Source organism: Eleutherodactylus coqui, chromosome 7, assembly GCF_035609145.1.
Source record: "Eleutherodactylus coqui strain aEleCoq1 chromosome 7, aEleCoq1.hap1, whole genome shotgun sequence".
NCBI lineage: Eukaryota > Metazoa > Chordata > Amphibia > Anura > Eleutherodactylidae > Eleutherodactylus > Eleutherodactylus coqui.
In genome coordinates, this window is record NC_089843.1 from 165,702,096 (window position 1) to 165,721,454 (window position 19,359).

The 19,359-nt window shown below is 48.4% G+C and overlaps 1 protein-coding gene across 2 annotated transcripts in view; it reads left to right on the top strand.

The window, feature by feature from the left end:
* Positions 1-1,865: 1,865 nt before the first annotated feature.
* Positions 1,866-19,359, top strand: part of UBE2D3 (ubiquitin conjugating enzyme E2 D3) — a 46,917-nt gene continuing 29,423 nt past the window's right edge. The window contains exon 1 of one of the 2 annotated variants that reach the window (XM_066573958.1): positions 1,866-2,273. In XM_066573958.1, the coding sequence (XP_066430055.1) occupies positions 2,250-2,273 (24 nt within the window). In that variant the 5' untranslated portion in view covers positions 1,866-2,249. The remainder of the gene's footprint in view (positions 2,274-19,359) is intronic. The other variant, XM_066573959.1, reaches the window with a different exon arrangement.

Here is a 19,359-nt window from a genome sequence, read left to right on the forward strand (position 1 = left end):
TGCAAGCTGATCGCGGAATCCACAATTCAAATCCGGTTGTGCAAGACCGGCCTAAGGCTGGGTCCAAACGGCGGGCTGATTCCAGTGGAATATCCACAGCGCATACACGCCAAGATAGTGTATGGGCATGTCGGCATGCAACAATACGCAATGCATTGCGTCCCACTGCGTGATGAAATGCTTACGAGAGAGCGCTCCTAGGAGGTGTTCTCCCCTTAGGCCTCACGTTTACGGGAAAAATCAGGCCTGCTGCAGATTCTTCATGCAGAATCCTGCAGCAGGTCTCTCCTTTCCCGCGGACATGAGGCCTAAAAAGAATTACTTACCTCTCCGATGCTGCGGATCTGCCCTCCGTTGCGGCCGGATCTTCTTTCTTCGGCCCAGCGGATGTGCTCGGCATGCTGGCAGTGTGTCGCACGCATGCGCCGTGCACTTTTTCAAAAAAACTCCTGCTCTCCTGCGCCAGAGAGCAGGAATTCAGCTGCGGTGTGCCGCGGATCCGGACGGCTTCCATAGAAGCCTGCGGGAGACCCGCACTAAAATGGAACATGCTGCGGGTGTTTCCCGAACACGCAATCCACGCCTCAGGGGAAAATGACATCCGCAGAATTTAAATACCTGCGGGTGTCCGATGCATCCCTATGGGGCGCGGATCACGTGTGCGGGACACCCGCTGCGGATCTGTCCCTGTGGACATGAGGCCTAAGCCCCCTGCAGAGACAGATTCCGCATGCGAGTCCGAAACGGAATCCAGCTCTGGCGGCATCCGCGTGTGCCTGCTTTTGCTGTCTTTTCTGTATTGCGGATGGACCTGGCGGCTCGCCGGCACACATGCGCAGCACAGATTTGTTTTCCAACGCCATCAGTAGGCGAGGACGTAGAATCCACAACCTGTCCGCTATGTCCGTTGCGGATGGGCCGCATGGCTTCCACTGACTTCAATGTAAGCCGCCCGTGCCGATCCCGCATGAAAACGGAGCATGCTGCCATTTTTTTTCTCCACGAGCAGAAATCACAATTGCTTTCCGCTCGTGTGCAGGAAGCAGCAGATCTCCATAGGAAGTGAGGGCGGTATTTGCTGTGGGCCTGCGGTGCGGCTGCCGCAGTCACTGACCGCCCGTGAGCAGGCCGCCCCACTTAGTATTAAATAGACGGAAATCTACACTTTGTGCTTTTATTCAACCAAAATGGCTTGACAGTGTGTGCGCAGCGCTGGGCAGCCATACTGTGGGCAGCCCCTCCTGGGGAGACACTTCTGTCACCTCAGAGGTCAGCACACAGCCAGCAGCCGCCTGCACAGTCCGGGCCCCTCGTCCTCCCGCCAATTACACACAAGGCGCCATCCCTCCAACGGCGATCACTGGCTCTACGTCACACCCGCAGGCCACGCCCACCGCGTGCCCGCGCCTAGCAACATCCTCGCGCTCTTCTGGACGTTTCTGTGACGCAGCGGGTGCGCGGACTGTAGCTCCCCGCTTGTCAGGCTTAACGACCCTCCCACCACAAGTGTCTAAATCTATAGTAACAATGGCGGCGGTCTTCTCCAGAGCCAGTTCTCTTTTAGCCCAGAACTACCCTCGTTCCTCCTCGCCACGTCATTGAGCCGGTGACGCACTGCCGCACCTTCGTTGCATAACACTCCGCCATTAAAAAACAAGGGTTAAAAAAAAAGAAAAAACCCGAGGGTGTGAGAAGCAGCCGCTTCCGCTCGTCCACCCGCAGCGTGACGTCACCCTTCACACATTGCCATGTTTTGTTCTTTCCCACAGCTGTCAACCAGCGCCTGCCGCGGGCACCAGCACGTCCTCCATTAGCCCCGCCCACAAGCGGCCGGCGCCGTGACGTGCGCTGGGATGGGCGTCACCTGCGTGGAAAGGAAGAGAGAGCGCGCGCTCTAAGCCAGCAGCCGCAGCTCTTGCCTGCTGTGACGTAGCGGTGTGCGTGGCCGGGCAGCCCGTAGGTTGGTTGCGACGAGCTGAGGACGGTACTAGTCCTAAGGACGGGGGGAGGGGCGAATTAAAAGGAGGTAGAAAAAAATAAAATAAAAAACCCCGCCCGGCTGTTAGTTAGCCGCTCGTCTTCCTCACCCCCTGCGACGTGTTGTGTGGGCGGCTCCGGGCTGTAGCGTGTCCCGGATATTGTAAGGGGGGGCTCCACCACCTCCTCTTTCTCCGCCTCTTCCTCGGCTCTCTCCTCCTCCGCCCAGCTCGCCCGAATACCCGCCCGGCACCGGCAGCAGCGAGAGCATCATGGCGCTGAAGCGGATTCACAAGGTGAGGCAGCGCGGCGCTGTGTGTCGGGAGGGGGCGCTACTACTAGAGGCAGGCTGCGGCCTCCTGCTCTGTCCGCCCTGCGCAGCACACCCGCCGCCGCCTCCGGCCGTTACCTCACACTACCCGGGCGGCGGGGACGGCCGTGGTGTGCGGTAGGGAGCGGTTGTGATGTGTGAGGGGGGCCGGAGTTCCCATCCCCCACCCCGTTGTTCTCCCCCCCGCCGGTAGGTCGCCGTGTGATGTATCCCTCGCCGCCGGTATATACGGGAGCGCCTATGGCGGCCGCTCCGTGTGCTGCGCGCCGCCGTCCCTCCCACGGCTCAGCCCGCAGTATAAGATGGCGGCTGGTGTTGTTGCCGCACACAGTGGATGTGTAACACCCCGCCGCCGCCATCACCCGGCCGTCCGCTCAGAAGGCCAGGCGGGGACGTTCCATCAGGCCGCGTTCTAGAACCCTCGGCACGCGCCGGCCGGCCCGCCTCACCGCATGACGGCCAGCGGCTCTCCACCTCTTCCCTATCTTACTTAGACCCAAGCTGATGCCAGAATTATGGCATAGGGTTAGAGCTAACCCCCCATTATTCCTGATTGGGCCCTGCCTACAGGGTATACCCGCCTCCTGTACGCGGGTGACAGCTGCTGGCACCATGATGGCAGGGTTTTGGGGATATGGCATAGCAGCCTCTTGATTGGCCGCAGCGGTGACAGGCTTACCGTCTATTTGGAAGCCACCGGCTGTCAACTTCTCCAGTAAAGGTGAGTATAGGTAGGACCAGTGGGGGGGACATGGTTGTGGGATGATACCCCTTGTGTAACCTCAGGGTGGGCCATGGATATTGGGCGGTTAGGGTCAGCAGCTTGAGGCTGCCGCACTTGGGCCTATTGCATTTAGACGGAGCGATTATCGTTAAAATGAATGCTGCCGGCGATCGGTTTAAATGCAAGCCAATGACAGACACGCGTGGTTCACTCTTCCTTCGCCCTTCCGTTTCAGACGGTTGCGGTTAAACGCTCCCCCGCTCCGTGTCGTACATAGGAATGTGAGCAATTCTCAACCATGATCTGCCTGTCCAAACAGGCGGCGCCCGTTAGTGGTGATGACCTCATCCTTCGCTCGGGCAAACAAGAATCCTACACTTTTCGTTGCCTTAAAAGCCATTATTGGTATACCAGGCGCACCCCGATCTCATGCATTCGGGTCGGACGGAGTTGCTGAAAGGCCATGTTTTGAGTAGACGCAAGGTCACTGGCCTGAGAAGACTCTGTGGCACTTATCCAAGCCCCGCAGACTCCAGATGATCGGTGAAGGCTCTAACTGGCGGACTCCCACCGATTTCATATTGGTGACCTATCCGGAGGTCGTCAAAGTTGTAGTCCTGAAGGAACCTTCCTTTTTAAAGGGGGATTTCCAAATTATAGTAAAACTGGTCAGGAAATGGTTAGTTGTACTCGTGGTTTGGATGTTCCTCCTGTCCTCACTACTGATTTTTGTTGACAAACTTCACTACTGATGTGGTGTTGTGCAGACCAGCAACAAAGACCAGCCATGATGACCGGGGGTAACGGAGCGGAGTATACTTATAAACATTCCTACCTCCTCCCTAGTTTTGTCAGAAGTTAGGAGACCCCTCTGGTGCATCTTAAGACTATATCCCCCTCCCCTTTTCCAGATGCATTTCAGAACTGTCTAGTGAGGTGCAAAATATTATGTGAGGCCTTCGACATCCTTGCCGTGTGCCCGAGTTGTTCCCGAGAGCCTTGGACACGGGTCCGTGTGCTGTCCAATACACGGACTGACCTGATGGGGACATGAGACTAGTTGTTTTCTTCATGACCCCATAAGCTGTAATGGGTCCATGTGCTGCCTGTGAATTAACCTAGAAAGCGTATGGAGGCAAATTAGCTAGTGTGCCGGAGCCCTAGGGGGTGTCCTCACTACACTGCGGGCGAGCCATTCGCTGCCATTCGTGGAATGGTCACCACTTTGGTATTTGGCAGGATTTCTGTTCTAGTTGGTGTAGAGAACAGGGCAGTCAACTATGGCCTTCTATATTCAGGGTTATTACACATCTTCCTGATGTGAACCTCTCAGATCTCCCGTCTAATGACCCTCAGATAGGTAAACTCGAAATCACTGGAAACAAAACTCAGTTTTGTTACACAACATCAAAAATGGTTCGCCCACCCCCAGAGGAAAACCTCACAAGGTGTAAGGCCTAGGGAACGTGAGCTCACGGCATTGTGAAAATGAAGGCATGCCGATCCTGTTGGAAGGTGAAACCTGGGACTTCCTGTTCCAGTTGTGGCAGAAGCCATATCCGTAGCATCCAGGTACCCAATCCCTGGGACTGTTTCCTCATGGAAAAAGGGACCGTACACGTCTACAGGTTGTAGCACAAAACGGTCATCTTGGGGGAGTCCCTCATACACTCCATGTACACGGGTGGGCCCCACACACATTCTGACACTACGTTTATTAACTGTGCCTAAAAGGCGGCTTCATCACTAAAGATCCCATGAAGCCATCGCTGTTTCTTGGTTTGCATCCTCTCATAGTCGCCTCGCTTTCTCGTCCGGCATCAGGACCGGCAACCATTGCAGTCAGTAGGGCTAACATCACAGAATCTTCCACACAGTCGGCTGCGAGGCGTCCAGTTCTCCGCTCGCTCTGACGGGGGCTTTCTGAGGACTTTGTGTGGCACTTGCACGGACGCGCTCCGCTGTTTTCACACGTGCCGGTGGACCACCGGATCACTTTCACTTACAGATGCAACTCTTTTTTTTTTTTTTTTTCCCTTCAGATTGTAGTGGCACTTACTAATTTACTAATTGTAGATCTTCACCAAACTGTCACGGAGCAGATTGGTAGGTGTTAAAATAAAGGACAAAAACGCCCTGTCTTCATTGGCAGCCATCTTGTCTCATATCCTCCTAGCAGCAACTATGGCAGAATAAAACTTTTTTTGGACCTTTTTTGTCACAACTGTCTAAGGCCAGCTTCACACAACCAGGACGGATTCCACACGCGGGAGACCCGCAGTAGATTCTGGTGCTGAAGTTGGACAGTGACCCCCCCCCCCCCCCCCTCCCTTCGGTCATACGCAGTACAGATTTATTTATTTTTTTTCCCCTCCCAAAACTTGTATTTGCAGTGCCATCGGTTAGCAACGTCGTGGGTACCCCTGACCCATTCACTGTTAATTGTGTATGGGCTGCTAGTCAGACATCCTACATTAAATTTTTTTTTTTTCCCCCTCAGCTTGTGTAATACACAATTTGTATCAGTGTGAGTGAAAAATAACTTTACAGGCCTTCCCAAAGTGTGCTATTTGCTGCGGATGCCCCAATAGGAAGCCGGTTGTGTAAAGCCGGCGACCTAACAGTGAGATTGTCCTTGTTGCCCATAGCGACCAACAGCGCAGCTTTTGTTTCTCAAGTTGAGGTAAAATGAAAGCTGTGCTGTTGGTTGCTATGGGCAACAAGGACTATTTCATTGTTGGATGCTTTTTTTTTTTTCTTTCCATTAAGATCAGATTTCTGTATCGGAGGGTCCGTAGATGTAAGTTGAGGGGTTCACATCAGGAAGATGATCTTTAATTACCCCGTACAACAGATCCTGTCAGGCAACAAAGTGACAGTGCATGCTTCCATCACAATGCTGTTCTCGGCCACCATGATAGAATAACGCAGTGTAGTAAAAATGTTCCTTTAAACCTATAAATTTGGCAAATTACTTGTATGCGGTTTTCTCGGCAGATTTTACTAAATCTTCCCCCTATGTGATTTCAGTGAAGGTGGCCTGAAAAGTGTTTTTTTTTTCAAATTCTTAGTAGCCAAGGTGCCATAAAAAAAAAAACACCTTGCTACTGGTTCCTATCTTCTTGGTTTGTCTATAGGTGTCCCCAGGCCCTTCAGACTCATGCACACCGGGGGGGGGGGGGGGGGGGGGTAGCTGTGGATTCTTTTCCCGCTCCTTCCACAGTTATGTCTGTCCATAGCATGCAATGAAAAGGGGAATCTTCATGCACACAAGCGGAAACTAGCATGGAAGCCGTCCGATCTGCGGCCCTTCTGCAATCATTCTTTCGGGATTCATGTCATCGCCTAGTGACTATGCGGGGAATTCTGTACTGCACATGTGGCTCATCCGCAGTACAAAAGAAAAGACAGGTACTCCGGCAGGGGGCATCGGTGGAAACCTTGAACGCCAGTGTGCAGGCGGCTTTTCTGCTGAGAGCCGCTAGAGCGCCAGGAGCCAAACCTCTTCATTGTTTCATCCATTACTTGGTTTGGTGTTCTACTGTCACCATAACTCAACGATCATGGTAATATGGTAGTCTCTTTGGGCGGTTGTACCCTGAAACAAAATGAATGAATTCGGTTTGTGCAAATTCTGAGCAGCTTCGGTAACTGTTACTAGTCTGAAACCTAAATTACCTGCTGTCAGCAAGTGATTGTAGTGAGGGAAACCTCCCTTAGATACTCAATGTCTCTTCAAACCACCATGTACATTGTGTACAGACGGCCTCTACTTGTCTTCTGGTTAGGTTTTGTTCGCACTTCCAGTTTGGTTTCCATTTTTATAGGAGCCGTGACTAATCGCACATTTGGTGGTTCGACTTGTCTGATGGCCAGTGTAGCGCTGCCGGCTATACTGACCCTTGAGCGCTGGAACATCGATAACGTTACGCAGTCGGGCAACTTGTTTATGGCTAGCCTGGCTTTATATTCAGTATTGCGCAAAGCAAAAGTGTAAAAGGAACGATGACAGACTTTCCTGTTAGTCTTGGCACCTGTAATACTGAAGGCAGCAACTTGTTTCATTTTTGGTAGTTACTAGATTTTCTGTTCTCTCTAATGGGGGCACCAAACCGGTCACCTACAAGATCAGTGAGACTCATCAAATCTGAGATCAGGGGCCTGTTAGCAATAATGCAGGTAAAGGTTCTTTTGGTCCAGTGTCTGATCCCTTTACCTGTAGGAGCAGAATGAAGTTGGCTCTGAGGGCTAATGCCCACGGACGGATTTCTGACGCGTTTCCTGCGGTAGAATGACGCAGCTATCGGGTTCTATTGAACCTCATAGCGTTTCTGCCTGTCAGTGGTCACTTCTGTGATTCTGCTGTGGATTTCAGCTGCAGGAAAAAAAATCGCAGCATGTTCTATTTCATCGCAGCAGAGGTCTCCATTAATGTAGTCTTAATGGAGACCGCAAGAAAACACGCATTTTTCCGCAATCACCAGTGCCGAGTTTTTGTTTACCACTGCAGCTTAAATCCGCGGGCGTACCCCGCTCTGTCTGTGGGCATGCGCCCCAAGTCGAGTGAGTCAGCTGTTTTTTTTAACATGGCACTACTGCCACCCAGGGTTGTCAGATCTGCAGCATGGCTGTGGTCATATGAAGGAGGCGCTGTTGAAGTTGCTAACACATTTCTCAGTTGAAGTGGTACAGTTTAGTTGGCAAAAAGTTGGTTGAACTCTAGCCCTCTTCAGGCCGGTCTCAGACAGCTATAATTCACTGTGTGCCACCAGCGGGAGATGTGTGTGGCATGCAGCAAGTACGCAATGACATTGCGTACTTGCTGCATGCCGACAATCGCCATGCACTATCTTGGCATGAATGCGTATTTAATATGTGCCAAGATAGAACATACTGTTTTTGTTGTTTTTTTTTCGCTCCCTCTGTCAGCAGCAACATGGCCGCCCTTGGGAGATTAGTACGCATGTAATACGCTATACCAACAGTCATGTGACTCCGTCTTTGGTCACGGCTGTTGGACCCTCAAAACGTTATGTTGCTGGTATACCTATGTGCCCTCAAGGTTTTTAATTGGGAAGTCGCAATGTTCTAAACGGCAATGGGCTTATAATGAACTCTGCATGTATGCATAAAACTAGCATGTGGTTTATGCTAATTACGATGGATGAGTTCATGGGGCGTTCCCCTTTGGTATGATGTCATGGTGCTAGTTTACGGCCTTAAAAGCTCCTGATGTGGTCAATGTCAAGATTTAAAGGGGACATCAGCTGTAAAAAGCAGAAGTGGACTGAGGAGGTAAATGTGACCGCGGAATGCAGCGAGGTTTGTTAGAATAGGAATTGTGCTTTTAAACTTGGTAACTAAAAAATTCTGGGGCTCCTAAACTCCTCAGTTTAGGTGGGTATTATATATAATTTTCCCCTTAAGGATCTGGAGCCCTGCATAAGAGTATAAGATGTCTGATTGGGTAACTTTGAGGTAGCCTATTGTGGTGCCTAGTACCTCCCCTGCTTGGAAGACCGCTGGGGTCTTTAGTAAATGGATGTCCAAGTGTTTCAGTGAATCGATGGTAGTGCTAGCATGGGGAAACCCACTTGCTCCCCTGGCCATAACAGCTGGAATCGTGAGTCCTAGCGACTTACTGTAGGGTGAAGCTATACGGTACAGCTTTTTTTTCTCCTGTGAAGTGTTAGCAGGAGGCCTTAAATTATTATTTTTTTAATTGTGTTACAGGTTTTCACTACTGTGTGGCCTTACCTTTACCCCGGCTATCACAGAATTAAGTTTCACAAATGAGATCTGCCCTCCAAGGGCTGCATAAAGTAGTGACAGATCCTTTCAGCTTTATCATTGCAGGATTCTACGTATTAATGAGGCGCGCTCCACCTGCCGCTGAACCACCGCTTTCTCTCTTCTAGGCTGCATTCACAGAAATGCCACGTGTGAACACAACCGTAGACTGTTCACCTGTAGTGGGTTTTCTGCTGCAGGGATTCTGCCGTGGATTATGGTGCGGATCAGTGTCAGTCCATATAACATGGGTTTTATTTTTGACCTTTATTTGAAGAGGTGGCGTGCTCTGAAATCCACCGCACTGACTCGCATGCTGCAGGCCTTACATTCGCACCACATGTTTAGGGTAAATCTGCAGGGTGTGGATGCGTCTTTGAAAATCTCATCCAGTTTGCTGCTACTATAAATCCTCATGTGAACACTGCCTTAGGCCAGCTTCGCACGGGTGGAATCTGTGATCGGTGTCTGCGCGGAGGATGCAGTGAAAAGCATGTAAAATAGTTTTTTCGCGGACACGAATTGCGTATTCTGCAAGCGGAGGAAAAGTCACTGCATGCTCTATTTTGCTGCGGACGGCCTTCATTGAAGTCAGAGGCCGTCCGACCCGCAGCCCATATGCAATTAGCATTGATATGAGCTGCAGGTACCCGTGTCATCACTAAGTGACGGCACGAGAAATATAAACCTTCCACAAAAAAAACCTACTGTGCATGACGGCAGCAAGCCACCACGGTCATCCGCGGTACAGGAAGATTCAGGTACGCAGAATGACCGTCCGGAATTCTTCCCACCCATGTTAGGTCGGCCTTACTGTGCCTGTATTCTGCCCCACCATGCTGGCACCAGTTTATGGCTAAAATGTAAGTTCTGTAGAACGACAGTGTGGTCAAACGGGTGCAAGACGTCTGAAATAAAGATTTCTCCATACTGTATGCTGCCCTCCGAGGGCAGCATGTCGGGGCTGACAGGGTTCCTTTTAACTTGTGTTATTGAGAGAGTCTACCAAGCCAGTCTGCGTTGTTGCCTATCCTCTCCATTTCATGAGCTAAACAGGATGAACTGCCGGGGGTGCAGCTTATTGCTTCCTTGGACATGTCTGTCAGTCCAGAAACCTCATACATTGTCCTGGCTCTTGACCCCTCTAACTCAATGATGTATTTAAAGGGGTATTTCCAGCAAATGCCATAAATGTGTGCTAGACTCGTTTGCAGAATACGGGTCCCCTAACCTTCTGTCCTGTCTGTTGTAGCAATTTCTGCAGCCAAGCAGAGGGTGACTGGGTTGCTGATACAGCTTTCTCCATTCACTTCAATGGGAGTTCCAGATCGCTGAGTATGCGAGTGATGGGTACCAGGCACAGGCTGCTTCACCGGGCGGGTTGGGGACCCTTGTTCTGGAAGTAGCTGTCGTTCCCACATTACATGGCCATATCCTGTGGAATACCTTTTACCTCACTGGCACTTTATGCTGTCTATCAAATAGGGCATCGATAAGAATTTTTATTTTGCCCTTCTCCTTTCCTTGATGGCTTCCTGTGTGTTTTCTTCAGATTACATCCTGTTTTGCATTGCTGTTTGAGCAAGTGCTTCTGCAATCTGCAGCTGGTGTCTCTACTTTAAGAATGCCAAAATCTTTCCCCATCCTGTCTATGGGCGATATTTCGCAGTGGTGATCTGCACGTGGGTAATGCATGAAACGCTTTCCATAGGATAACTATGGAAAGCACAGCCTGATATACACGAAATCCACCCATGGTCAGGCAGCCTTAAAGGGGTTGTCCCGCGGCAGCAAGTGGGGTTATACACTTCTGTATGGCCATATTAATGCACTTTGTAATGTACATTGTGCATTAATTATGAGCCATACAGAAGTTATCAGAAGTTTTTCACTTACCTGTTCTGTTGCTAGCGTCCTCGTTTCCATGGAACCGTCTAATTTTCAGCGTCTAATCGCCAGATTAGACGCGCTTGCGCAGTCCGGTCGTCTTGTTTTCTGAATGGGGCCGCTCGTGCCGGAGACCGGCTCCTAGGAGCTCCGCCCCGTCACGTGCTGATTCCAGCCAATCAGGAGGCTGGAATCGGCAATGGACCGCACAGAAGCCCTGCGGTCCACCGAGGGAGAAGATCCCGGCGGCCATCTTCAGCAGGTAAGTAAGAAGTCACCGGAGCGCAGGGATTCAGGTAAGCGCTGTGCGGTGTTCTTTTTTTAACCCCTGCATCGGGTTTGTCTCGCGCCGAACGGGGGGGCTGTTGGAAAAAAAAAAAACCTGTTTCGGCGCGGGACAACCCCTTTAATCGGATTCAGTTGCTTCAGATATATGTGAAATCCCTGGCTGTGGATATTGTTAAAAGTACTATAAAGGAAGTATATCATCTTGACGGATTGGCCCACTATTAAATATTTACTGTCAGATTACCCAAAACATAAGTTTTCAACTTAACTTGATTCTCTCTGAGAATATCCTTGTAATTTTGTTCATTGCTGGTGAGAATCTCCTTCTGGAATGCTGGTTCTTGGCTTCCTTGTACAATAGCAGAAATCGCTCTCCTGCCCGTGTACAAGAGGACCCAACGGTACACAATCTAACAGTAAGCTTTCGCTCGATCAGTGATGTACTATTACATTATGGGAGCCAAGCAGTTCATCATGATGTAGTATTACGGCAGATTGATCGTGCGGGCACAGAAGTTATGCCTGCAGCATCGCCCCTTTAACTGGCAGCTTGGCTCAGGCCGGGATCAAAGTTATCCCTGATAACTCCTTAATTGTCCCGGTTAACAGAGAGCGAGTCGGCTTCCTCCTTGCATTAAGCCTCTGCATGCATTGCAGAGGGTTAAAAGTGCTCTCTGGCTTGCCATGGCAGGTTCTACAGAACAATAGAGGTAATACACTGCAGTACAGAAGTATTGCTGTGTATTTCTTGAGTCATAGGATTGTATGCTCAAATACCCTACAAATAGAGATGGTACAATGCCTCTATCACAAGGCAGCATTCCTCCAAGTCAATGTCTGACCTTTTTAACAGGCCTTGTAACTGCACATGGGTGGCTTTGACTTAAATTCCCAGGTCAGACGGCTGTTTTGGGCTCTCTACCCCTTATCACCATACAATAGACTACTGGCTGAGAGGCCTGGGATGTAGGTCAGAAGGGGCATAGTTTCTCCTTGTGGAGACTTGTAAGGCCATGTATGTTCCTCTTGAAAACTTAAATATGCAAATGACAGATGATACAATTGCTGTACTATGCCACCTATGACTGACATTATAACAGGTAGTATGAACTTGGCTGGGAATATAAGCTGAAGTCAGTAGCTTGGCATGCATGTAAGTTACCTTCTAATAAGTATCCCAGAGGAGTATGCATGGTCTTAGAAGTCTCACACCTAGGTGCTCTCCACAATGAGAAACTGTACCCCTCCAGACCCAAGACCCCTACAGGGACATGACAAAGTAGAAAGAATTTTAAAAATGTACCTGTCAAAAAAAGTTATTGAAAAATTCAGTTACAGAAATACAAAATTTATATAATGGTCTTCTCATTTATACTAATACTGAACATCATTTAAATAAAGAAGCTGTTTAATACATTATATGTACCCCAAAATGGTAGCAATAAAGTTGGATCTCACCACGTTGCTAACAATACCTTATGGCCATGCGGAGCTTAAAATTAATTTATGGCTTTTGGGAAGTGGAGATGAACTCAAAACTGTAGAGTCCATGGATTTACTCGTTTACTGTGGCTCTGCATGTGGATTTGGCACATTTATTATCTTGCTTGTATAAACTGATGCAGATTCCCATTAAGGTGAACAGGTTAACCTGCCCTTAAATTATGTACTCGGCTCTTACAGGCTTAGAACGTACCTGACTTCTCAGGTAACCTTACAGAATAAGCTGCTGTGTGTACATGAGGAAACCCTATCTGGCCATTATGATATGCATCCTGCATTTATCACCAGTTTTCCTCTCGGCAGAATGTATCTGTAAGGCCAGTGTTACACAAGCGTATTATAGCCACATTTCTGCGTCTGTAATGTGGATATGTCCCGGACCGACCTTGGGGTTTACTGACTTGGACCGGTCATCATAGGAATCTGATAGTGAGTTTGGGTCAGTAACCTGTGGTTGGGCTGAAGTACAAGTCCGTATTATGGATGCAAAAATTCAGCAGTAATGTTAATGAAACTGGCCGTATTCTTGTCTCTGAGCTGATGGGAGGAGTCTAGCTGTTGCGCTGCCTCCGTGCATACAGAGGACTACAGATCCTGCTCTGAAGCACACAAATATCATGGAGCACACTAGAGAAGCAGTGAGCAGTGGATGTAAATCGCCCACCAGATATCTGCAGGCACCTCTGTGTATCTTACCTCTCCACCCCCTCCCATCTGCTTTCCATAGACTTATATGGGCAGCTTGAGTCATCACCCACCTTCCCTTCCTGTTTTCAGTCTTCAGTTACTAGAGATGGACTTCACTTGACAATAGGCAGTGAATTAGAAGAGAGACCCCTAGGGGCAAGCACTTCAGCACAAAAATGTCATTTTTAGGTAGTCGTTTGCACTCTAGTTAGTTATATTTGCTATCATATTGCACAGTATAGTAGCAAAATTAGGTACAAGTGTCCGATCAGACAACTCATAGCTTATAGAGCTTCATAGTCAGGCTGCATAATCCCAGAGCTGCACCTCCCGGAGTTCACAGGCGAAATGCAAATAGGGAAATATGTGGCACAGATTAACCCTACAATGTCCCTTATCTTATACATGTATAACTGCGCCTACACATTGGCTTTCCACTATAAAGAACCTGTTATTACAAACAGAACTCCTTCCGACACGTTCCTCCTATGTGTGTAGTCACAGGATTCATCAGTGAACTTCGTAGGGGCACAATGGATCCATCCAAGATGGCAAGGTCTCTTTTTTTTCTAAAATGCTATCATCTAGATTAAAAACATCCCTCCTACCAAAATTTGGGGGTTTTAACCATTAAAGGGCATGGCCTATTTTGGTTTATGGACACTACAAATTTCGGGGATTTTCATTTCAACTCTTCAAAAGCCATACCTTTTTTATATATTTCCTTTACACGCTGTAGTTTTTGTTGGTGTCCTTTTTGGGGTGCATATAATGCATAATTTTTTTTTTCCTTTGGAGAAGAGGGAGAAAAACACCCTAATTCTGCCACAGTTTGTTTTTCAGCGCAAACCATGCAGCTTAGTTAATTTTTTCACTGCGTCTTGGGATGATTACAACAATACCAAAATTGGGGGTTTCTATATTTGCACAACGGAAAGTTGTTTTTTTTATTTTTATTTATTTTATTTTTTTTCTCTTCATTTTATTGTACGGGTCATTACGGATGCAGGGATACCAGTCTGGTAAATTTGGAGAAGTGGGCAAAACTTGTGTTTTTTTTTTTTTTTTTTGTTTGTTTTTTTTTTGTTTGTTTTTTTTTGTCCCTGTAGGGGACTCGAACCTGCAATCACAAATATCACTATGATGCATTGTACTGACACTTATCAACCACATGATATGGCAGATCTAGACACCAGGCCATGGCGTCTGGTTGCCATGGCAATCCATCAAGCCTCCGTGATGACATTGTGGCAAGCGTGGCACCCTTTACCTGTCGCCATCAACATTGATCTTTGCATGTAAGGGGTTAACAGCGGGAATCGGTGTTCTGACAGATCACCTGCTGTCAGTCTCAGCCAGCTCACACTGAAGATGGCGTAGGCTCGGCTTTTGCACCCGTGCCATGCATAGGACGTAAGTTTGTCCTGTTGCCTTAAGTACGTACATCCTATTTCGTTAAGGGGGTTACGCCTCATAAGCCACCTCTCCATATAGTCAGATAAGCCAATCGGATCACACACACCGACCTATACTGCTGCACATCAGAGCGTGCGCATATACCGCGCCAAGTCATTGTTTGGATAGTAGTGAATGATTTGAACTGTAGACTGATGAAGTCGCCCTTTAATTCTTGTCTCCATCAACAACAAAAAATTTTTTAGCTCAATCGGACGCCAGCGAGGCGACCCTAATCGACCATGAAGTTTTGACATTTTTGCCTGACAATTAACTTTTTTCAGATTAATATTTTTTTAGTTCTTTTATTTATAATTTACCGGTAAGCACTAGTAATGGAAAATTAACGTGAGTTTTCATTAATATCATTAGCATTGCTGTTGCTAAGTTAGACGGGGCCACAATGGCTTTAACATACAATTATGTTGTGACTTGCACAATAACGTTGCATGCAGCACTCTTCCTGCGTTTATAGTAGCGGCGGTGTTACTTGTAACACGCTCCCCTAGGTCTTAACACTGGGCATCTTTGGTCTGCATTATCCATAGGCAACATTATCTGCTTTATCATGTCACTTAATGAGGTAAACTTCATTAAGTACAGTAAATTATTCATGAGGTAGGAGGGGCGTCTTACAGATGGTTGCTGGAGACCTTAAATACCCAACTGTGACTAAATCCTCTGGGGGGGAAAGTAATGTTCAATGTTTTTTTTTTTTAATGGTTTCTATTAAACAGTTGTAGTAAATCCATATATTTCATGAATGTGTAGTTGGGGTCCAGCAGATGGGCAGCCCCATCTTCAGGATTGGTGAGGGAGTCAAGCTGTCACATCTTCACCATTTAAATATCTATGCCCGATAAGCACAGGTATTAGGCCTCATGTCCACGGGGAAAATCAGGCCCACTCTGGATTCTCCATGGAGAATCCGGTTGGGTCCCTCCTGCCCCGCAAACATGAGCGCTATAAATAAGAATAAACTTACCTCCTGCCCGCTCCGGATCTCCTTTTCGCGGCGGCGTCATTTTCTCTCCGTCGCGGCCGGACCTTCTTTCTTCGGCTCGGCGGATGCGCAGGATGACGTCGGTGACGTGCCCTGCACATGCGCCGGCCCGAAGAAAAAAGATCCGGCCGCGACGGAGAGAAGATGGCGCCGCGGCGAAGAGAAGAACCGGAGCGGGTGAGTAAATCCGTGGGTTTTTTTTTTGGTCTCCCGCGGATCTGGACGGCTTCAATAGAAGCCTGCGGGAGACCCGCACAAAAATGGAGCATGGTCCAGATTTTTTTTCATGCTCCATTTTTTAAAAAAAATCCCTTTTATTGACCATCCGCCGGTATTTATCTACCCGCGGGTGGTCAATGCATCCCTATGGGGTGCGGATCCGCGTGCAGGAGAAGAGTTAAAATCCGCTGCGGATTTTAATTCTTCTTTTGCCCGTGGACCTTAGTCTTTGCTAAAAAATTAAAAAAAAATGTTATTGAAGCCAATGATTGTATTCTAAAAACATGTTTAAAAAATAAACAATTGCTGAGGTTGCCTGGATGTGTCACATAAATGTGTCTAGGGCTGCCTGCAGACGGGAGGGTCGGATCCAGGGGCGAGGATTCTCACCGCGGGACCCGACCCGAGCGCCTGCAGGGACCGGCGCGTATTCACCTGCGGCTCCGGCTGTTTGATGTGCCGGCTTGCCGGGCAGTCGGCGCAGACCGGAGCCGGCGGCGGGTGAGTGACGTGTCTGTCTTTTGAATGGAATTAATCATTGCACGATGCGTATACTATGTTCCAGCCTCAAGGTGTTGGAGGGTCGCCAGGCAGTTTTGAGTTGGAAGATTTGTACAACCAGTTTTTGTTGATTGGAACAGGATTAGGGGGCGGGAGCAGTGAAAGTTTAACTTTTGGAAAATTTTCTATACCATCCTAGTAGTCATTCATGCCAGTTAATGATGAGACCCCAATACTTACCTACGGTTCTGGTGTCCTACGTCCCGCATGACGCTTCAGCGTAATACGCAGTGAAAATCCGCTGCGTTGCCCGCAGCTATTGGGTTCTATTGAACCTAATAGCTCAATGCTCACGGTGCGGAATTCCATTGCTGAATTCCGCACCATAAAATCTCCTGTCCTCACCCGCGGCATGCTCTATTTGCTGCTGGTGTACGCGCGGACGGTTTCTATTGCAGTCAATGGAGGCCGTCCGTCACGCTATCTTCCGCTGTAGCACAGCGGAAGATAGCGTGAAACCGCTTCCCCGCCCTCCGCTGCGGAGCCCGTCATGGCTGTGGGAAACCGGCCTAAGTGTCCCTCCCTTGCAGGACATCACCCAGCTTTTCCCTTATTGTTCTCCTCACCCATAACCGTATCTCTGTCACAGCCCCAGATGCAAGAACATAAGTCAACCACTCCTTTACAAAATTTTAGTAATCTTTGCTGTTCTACGCCACTGGATTGTCTCTTCAGCTTCTTAGCCTGCTAAAGGATGTACCAGAATCTAAAGTTATCCACGGGAAAGAGGAGAATTATCAGTTTGGGTCTGACTGCTAGGACCTCCACCAATTAAAAAAAAACGGGTATCAGATGGTTTCTGGATGACTGGGGTGGAGGACAATCGTGCTCACTGCCACTCCCACTTTAATGACCGTCCCGGAGGACGTTGAGCTCTCGTATTCGGCGATTTCCAATTTGTCATTGAAATCGATAGGAGTTTATATGACATAACTGGGTGCAAAAAATAAAAAATAATTAACCCCTTTAGTCCCCAAGTACTCGGCAGCTTTGATGCCCATCTCATGGGGGAAACTGCTGTATCGGGGCAACTGGAGTTCATAGCTAAAAAATATATATTTGAACTGTCTTTATAAAGTAATGAGTGACTTACTATAGGTCATACATGACGGCCTTAAAGGGAGTGTTGATGCAAAACTGCTGGCAGCGCTACATAGGGGAGCTGAGTAGGGTTAGGCTCTGTGCGGTGCGTTACTATCACCATGACTGCTAAAACCCACTTTTATTCCATGGTGCGTGCTGCCAGAAGTGCCCTGGAGGCTGAACTTATAAGGGACCCCACAGCTGGCTGATGGCTGTAAGTTACTGCAGTGAGAATTCCCTTTCCGGAGCACTTGTGGTGCACAACTGTATCAACCATAGTGACTGTTCGCTGTGCTCCCCTCGCTCTCATATGCTTCTGGTAGACGACTATTGTGCAGTTACACTACAGACTTGTCACCCCTGGCTGGACGCAGAAGGGCATGTTGGGAACTATTCTTTATGTTGCTCAAAACTAAAACTTTCAGTGTTGCAATAGTTTACGGTCAGACCACACGCAGTTTTTGGAACTATTCCTATTCATTCCAGGACCAGAAAATACATTTTAGTTTCTGTTTCTTCCCTTAACACTTCAAACCCAAATTTTTAATTTGGTAATAAAGGCAAGAAATGGCAATTTCACACGGACATAATGTAACTCCCAGAAGATAGAAACCTCTTATTACTGCCTGCAGAGGTGTTTGTAAGGGTTTGTTTACATGGAGTCTCCTATACTCACCACCTTCACCTTCCCTTATCTCCCCCCTCCATCAGTCCAGAAAGCCAATACTCCATGCACCCTGCCTACTGAAGTGCAAGGGCATAATGGCAGGACTGTCGCACTCAATACAAACATGTGCCAAAGTAGCCCATTGGGATGCATAGCATGGAGCAACAGGTTTGTGGGCAAATACAGTGCCCCATGAACTAAAGCAAAGCACTTGTTGGAGAAGAGGTCCTTGATCCAAAAACTGCTGTGCAAAACCCCCCTTTTTATTTTTTGGGGTACCTGCTGGCAGGAAAATCTGCAGCCAGACAGATATACTGTGGTATTTTTCCTTAGCTGCTTGAAGTGGCACAGACCCAAAAACACAGCATGTCCTGGTTGGCTTTCTCTTACGGTATGTTGACACATAGCGGAATTGCTGAAAACTGCTGCAAAATCCACAGCATTTCCACATGTCTCCTTGCAGTGCATGCAGCGGCCCTCACCCTGCAGCGGTGACTAAGTGCTGCAGCTGCCGGTCAGGTGATGCACCCACTTCCATGATTGACCAGTGGTTGCCAGGTGAGGGCTGCTGATTGTGAGGTGAGGAGCGGCAGGCCTGAAGACTGCTATATTCAAATTAAAATCTGCACCAAACATGTGGATTTTGACTCTGGTGCGGAAATGCTGTGGATTTTGCCACTAAACAGTTTGTTTTTTTTCTGCAACGTGTGAACGTACATCCGGGGTGAGCTCACAGCAGAGTTGTGAAATGTGCAGACCCTCTGCAACAAGGTATACAGCACAATGTAAGTGAAGACAGTATAACATATGCTGTTCGCTCACAGCCTGAAGACATCTGTAGCGGAAACTAGTAATGACGGTATGCTGTAGATTCATAGGAAGCGCTAGATTCTCACTGTATTGGTCATTGCAATGTAAGGGGAGTCTTAGATTTTGGTGGCGTTTATTGCTGCAGGTTTCACAGGTGTGTGTGGATCTTGCGAAAAAATGTGTGCACTGATACTGAGAGATCAATGGGGAAAATACTTGAGGGGGTAGATCCAAACTTGGGCCGAATCATGTTCTCCTTTGTGCGGAAAATCGCACAGACAGCTTCCATTGCCGTCAACTGCCGCCATCCGTCCCGCGATACTTCCCCTGTGAGCGCTGCAGAAGTATTACGGGAATCCACGTCACAGCCCAGC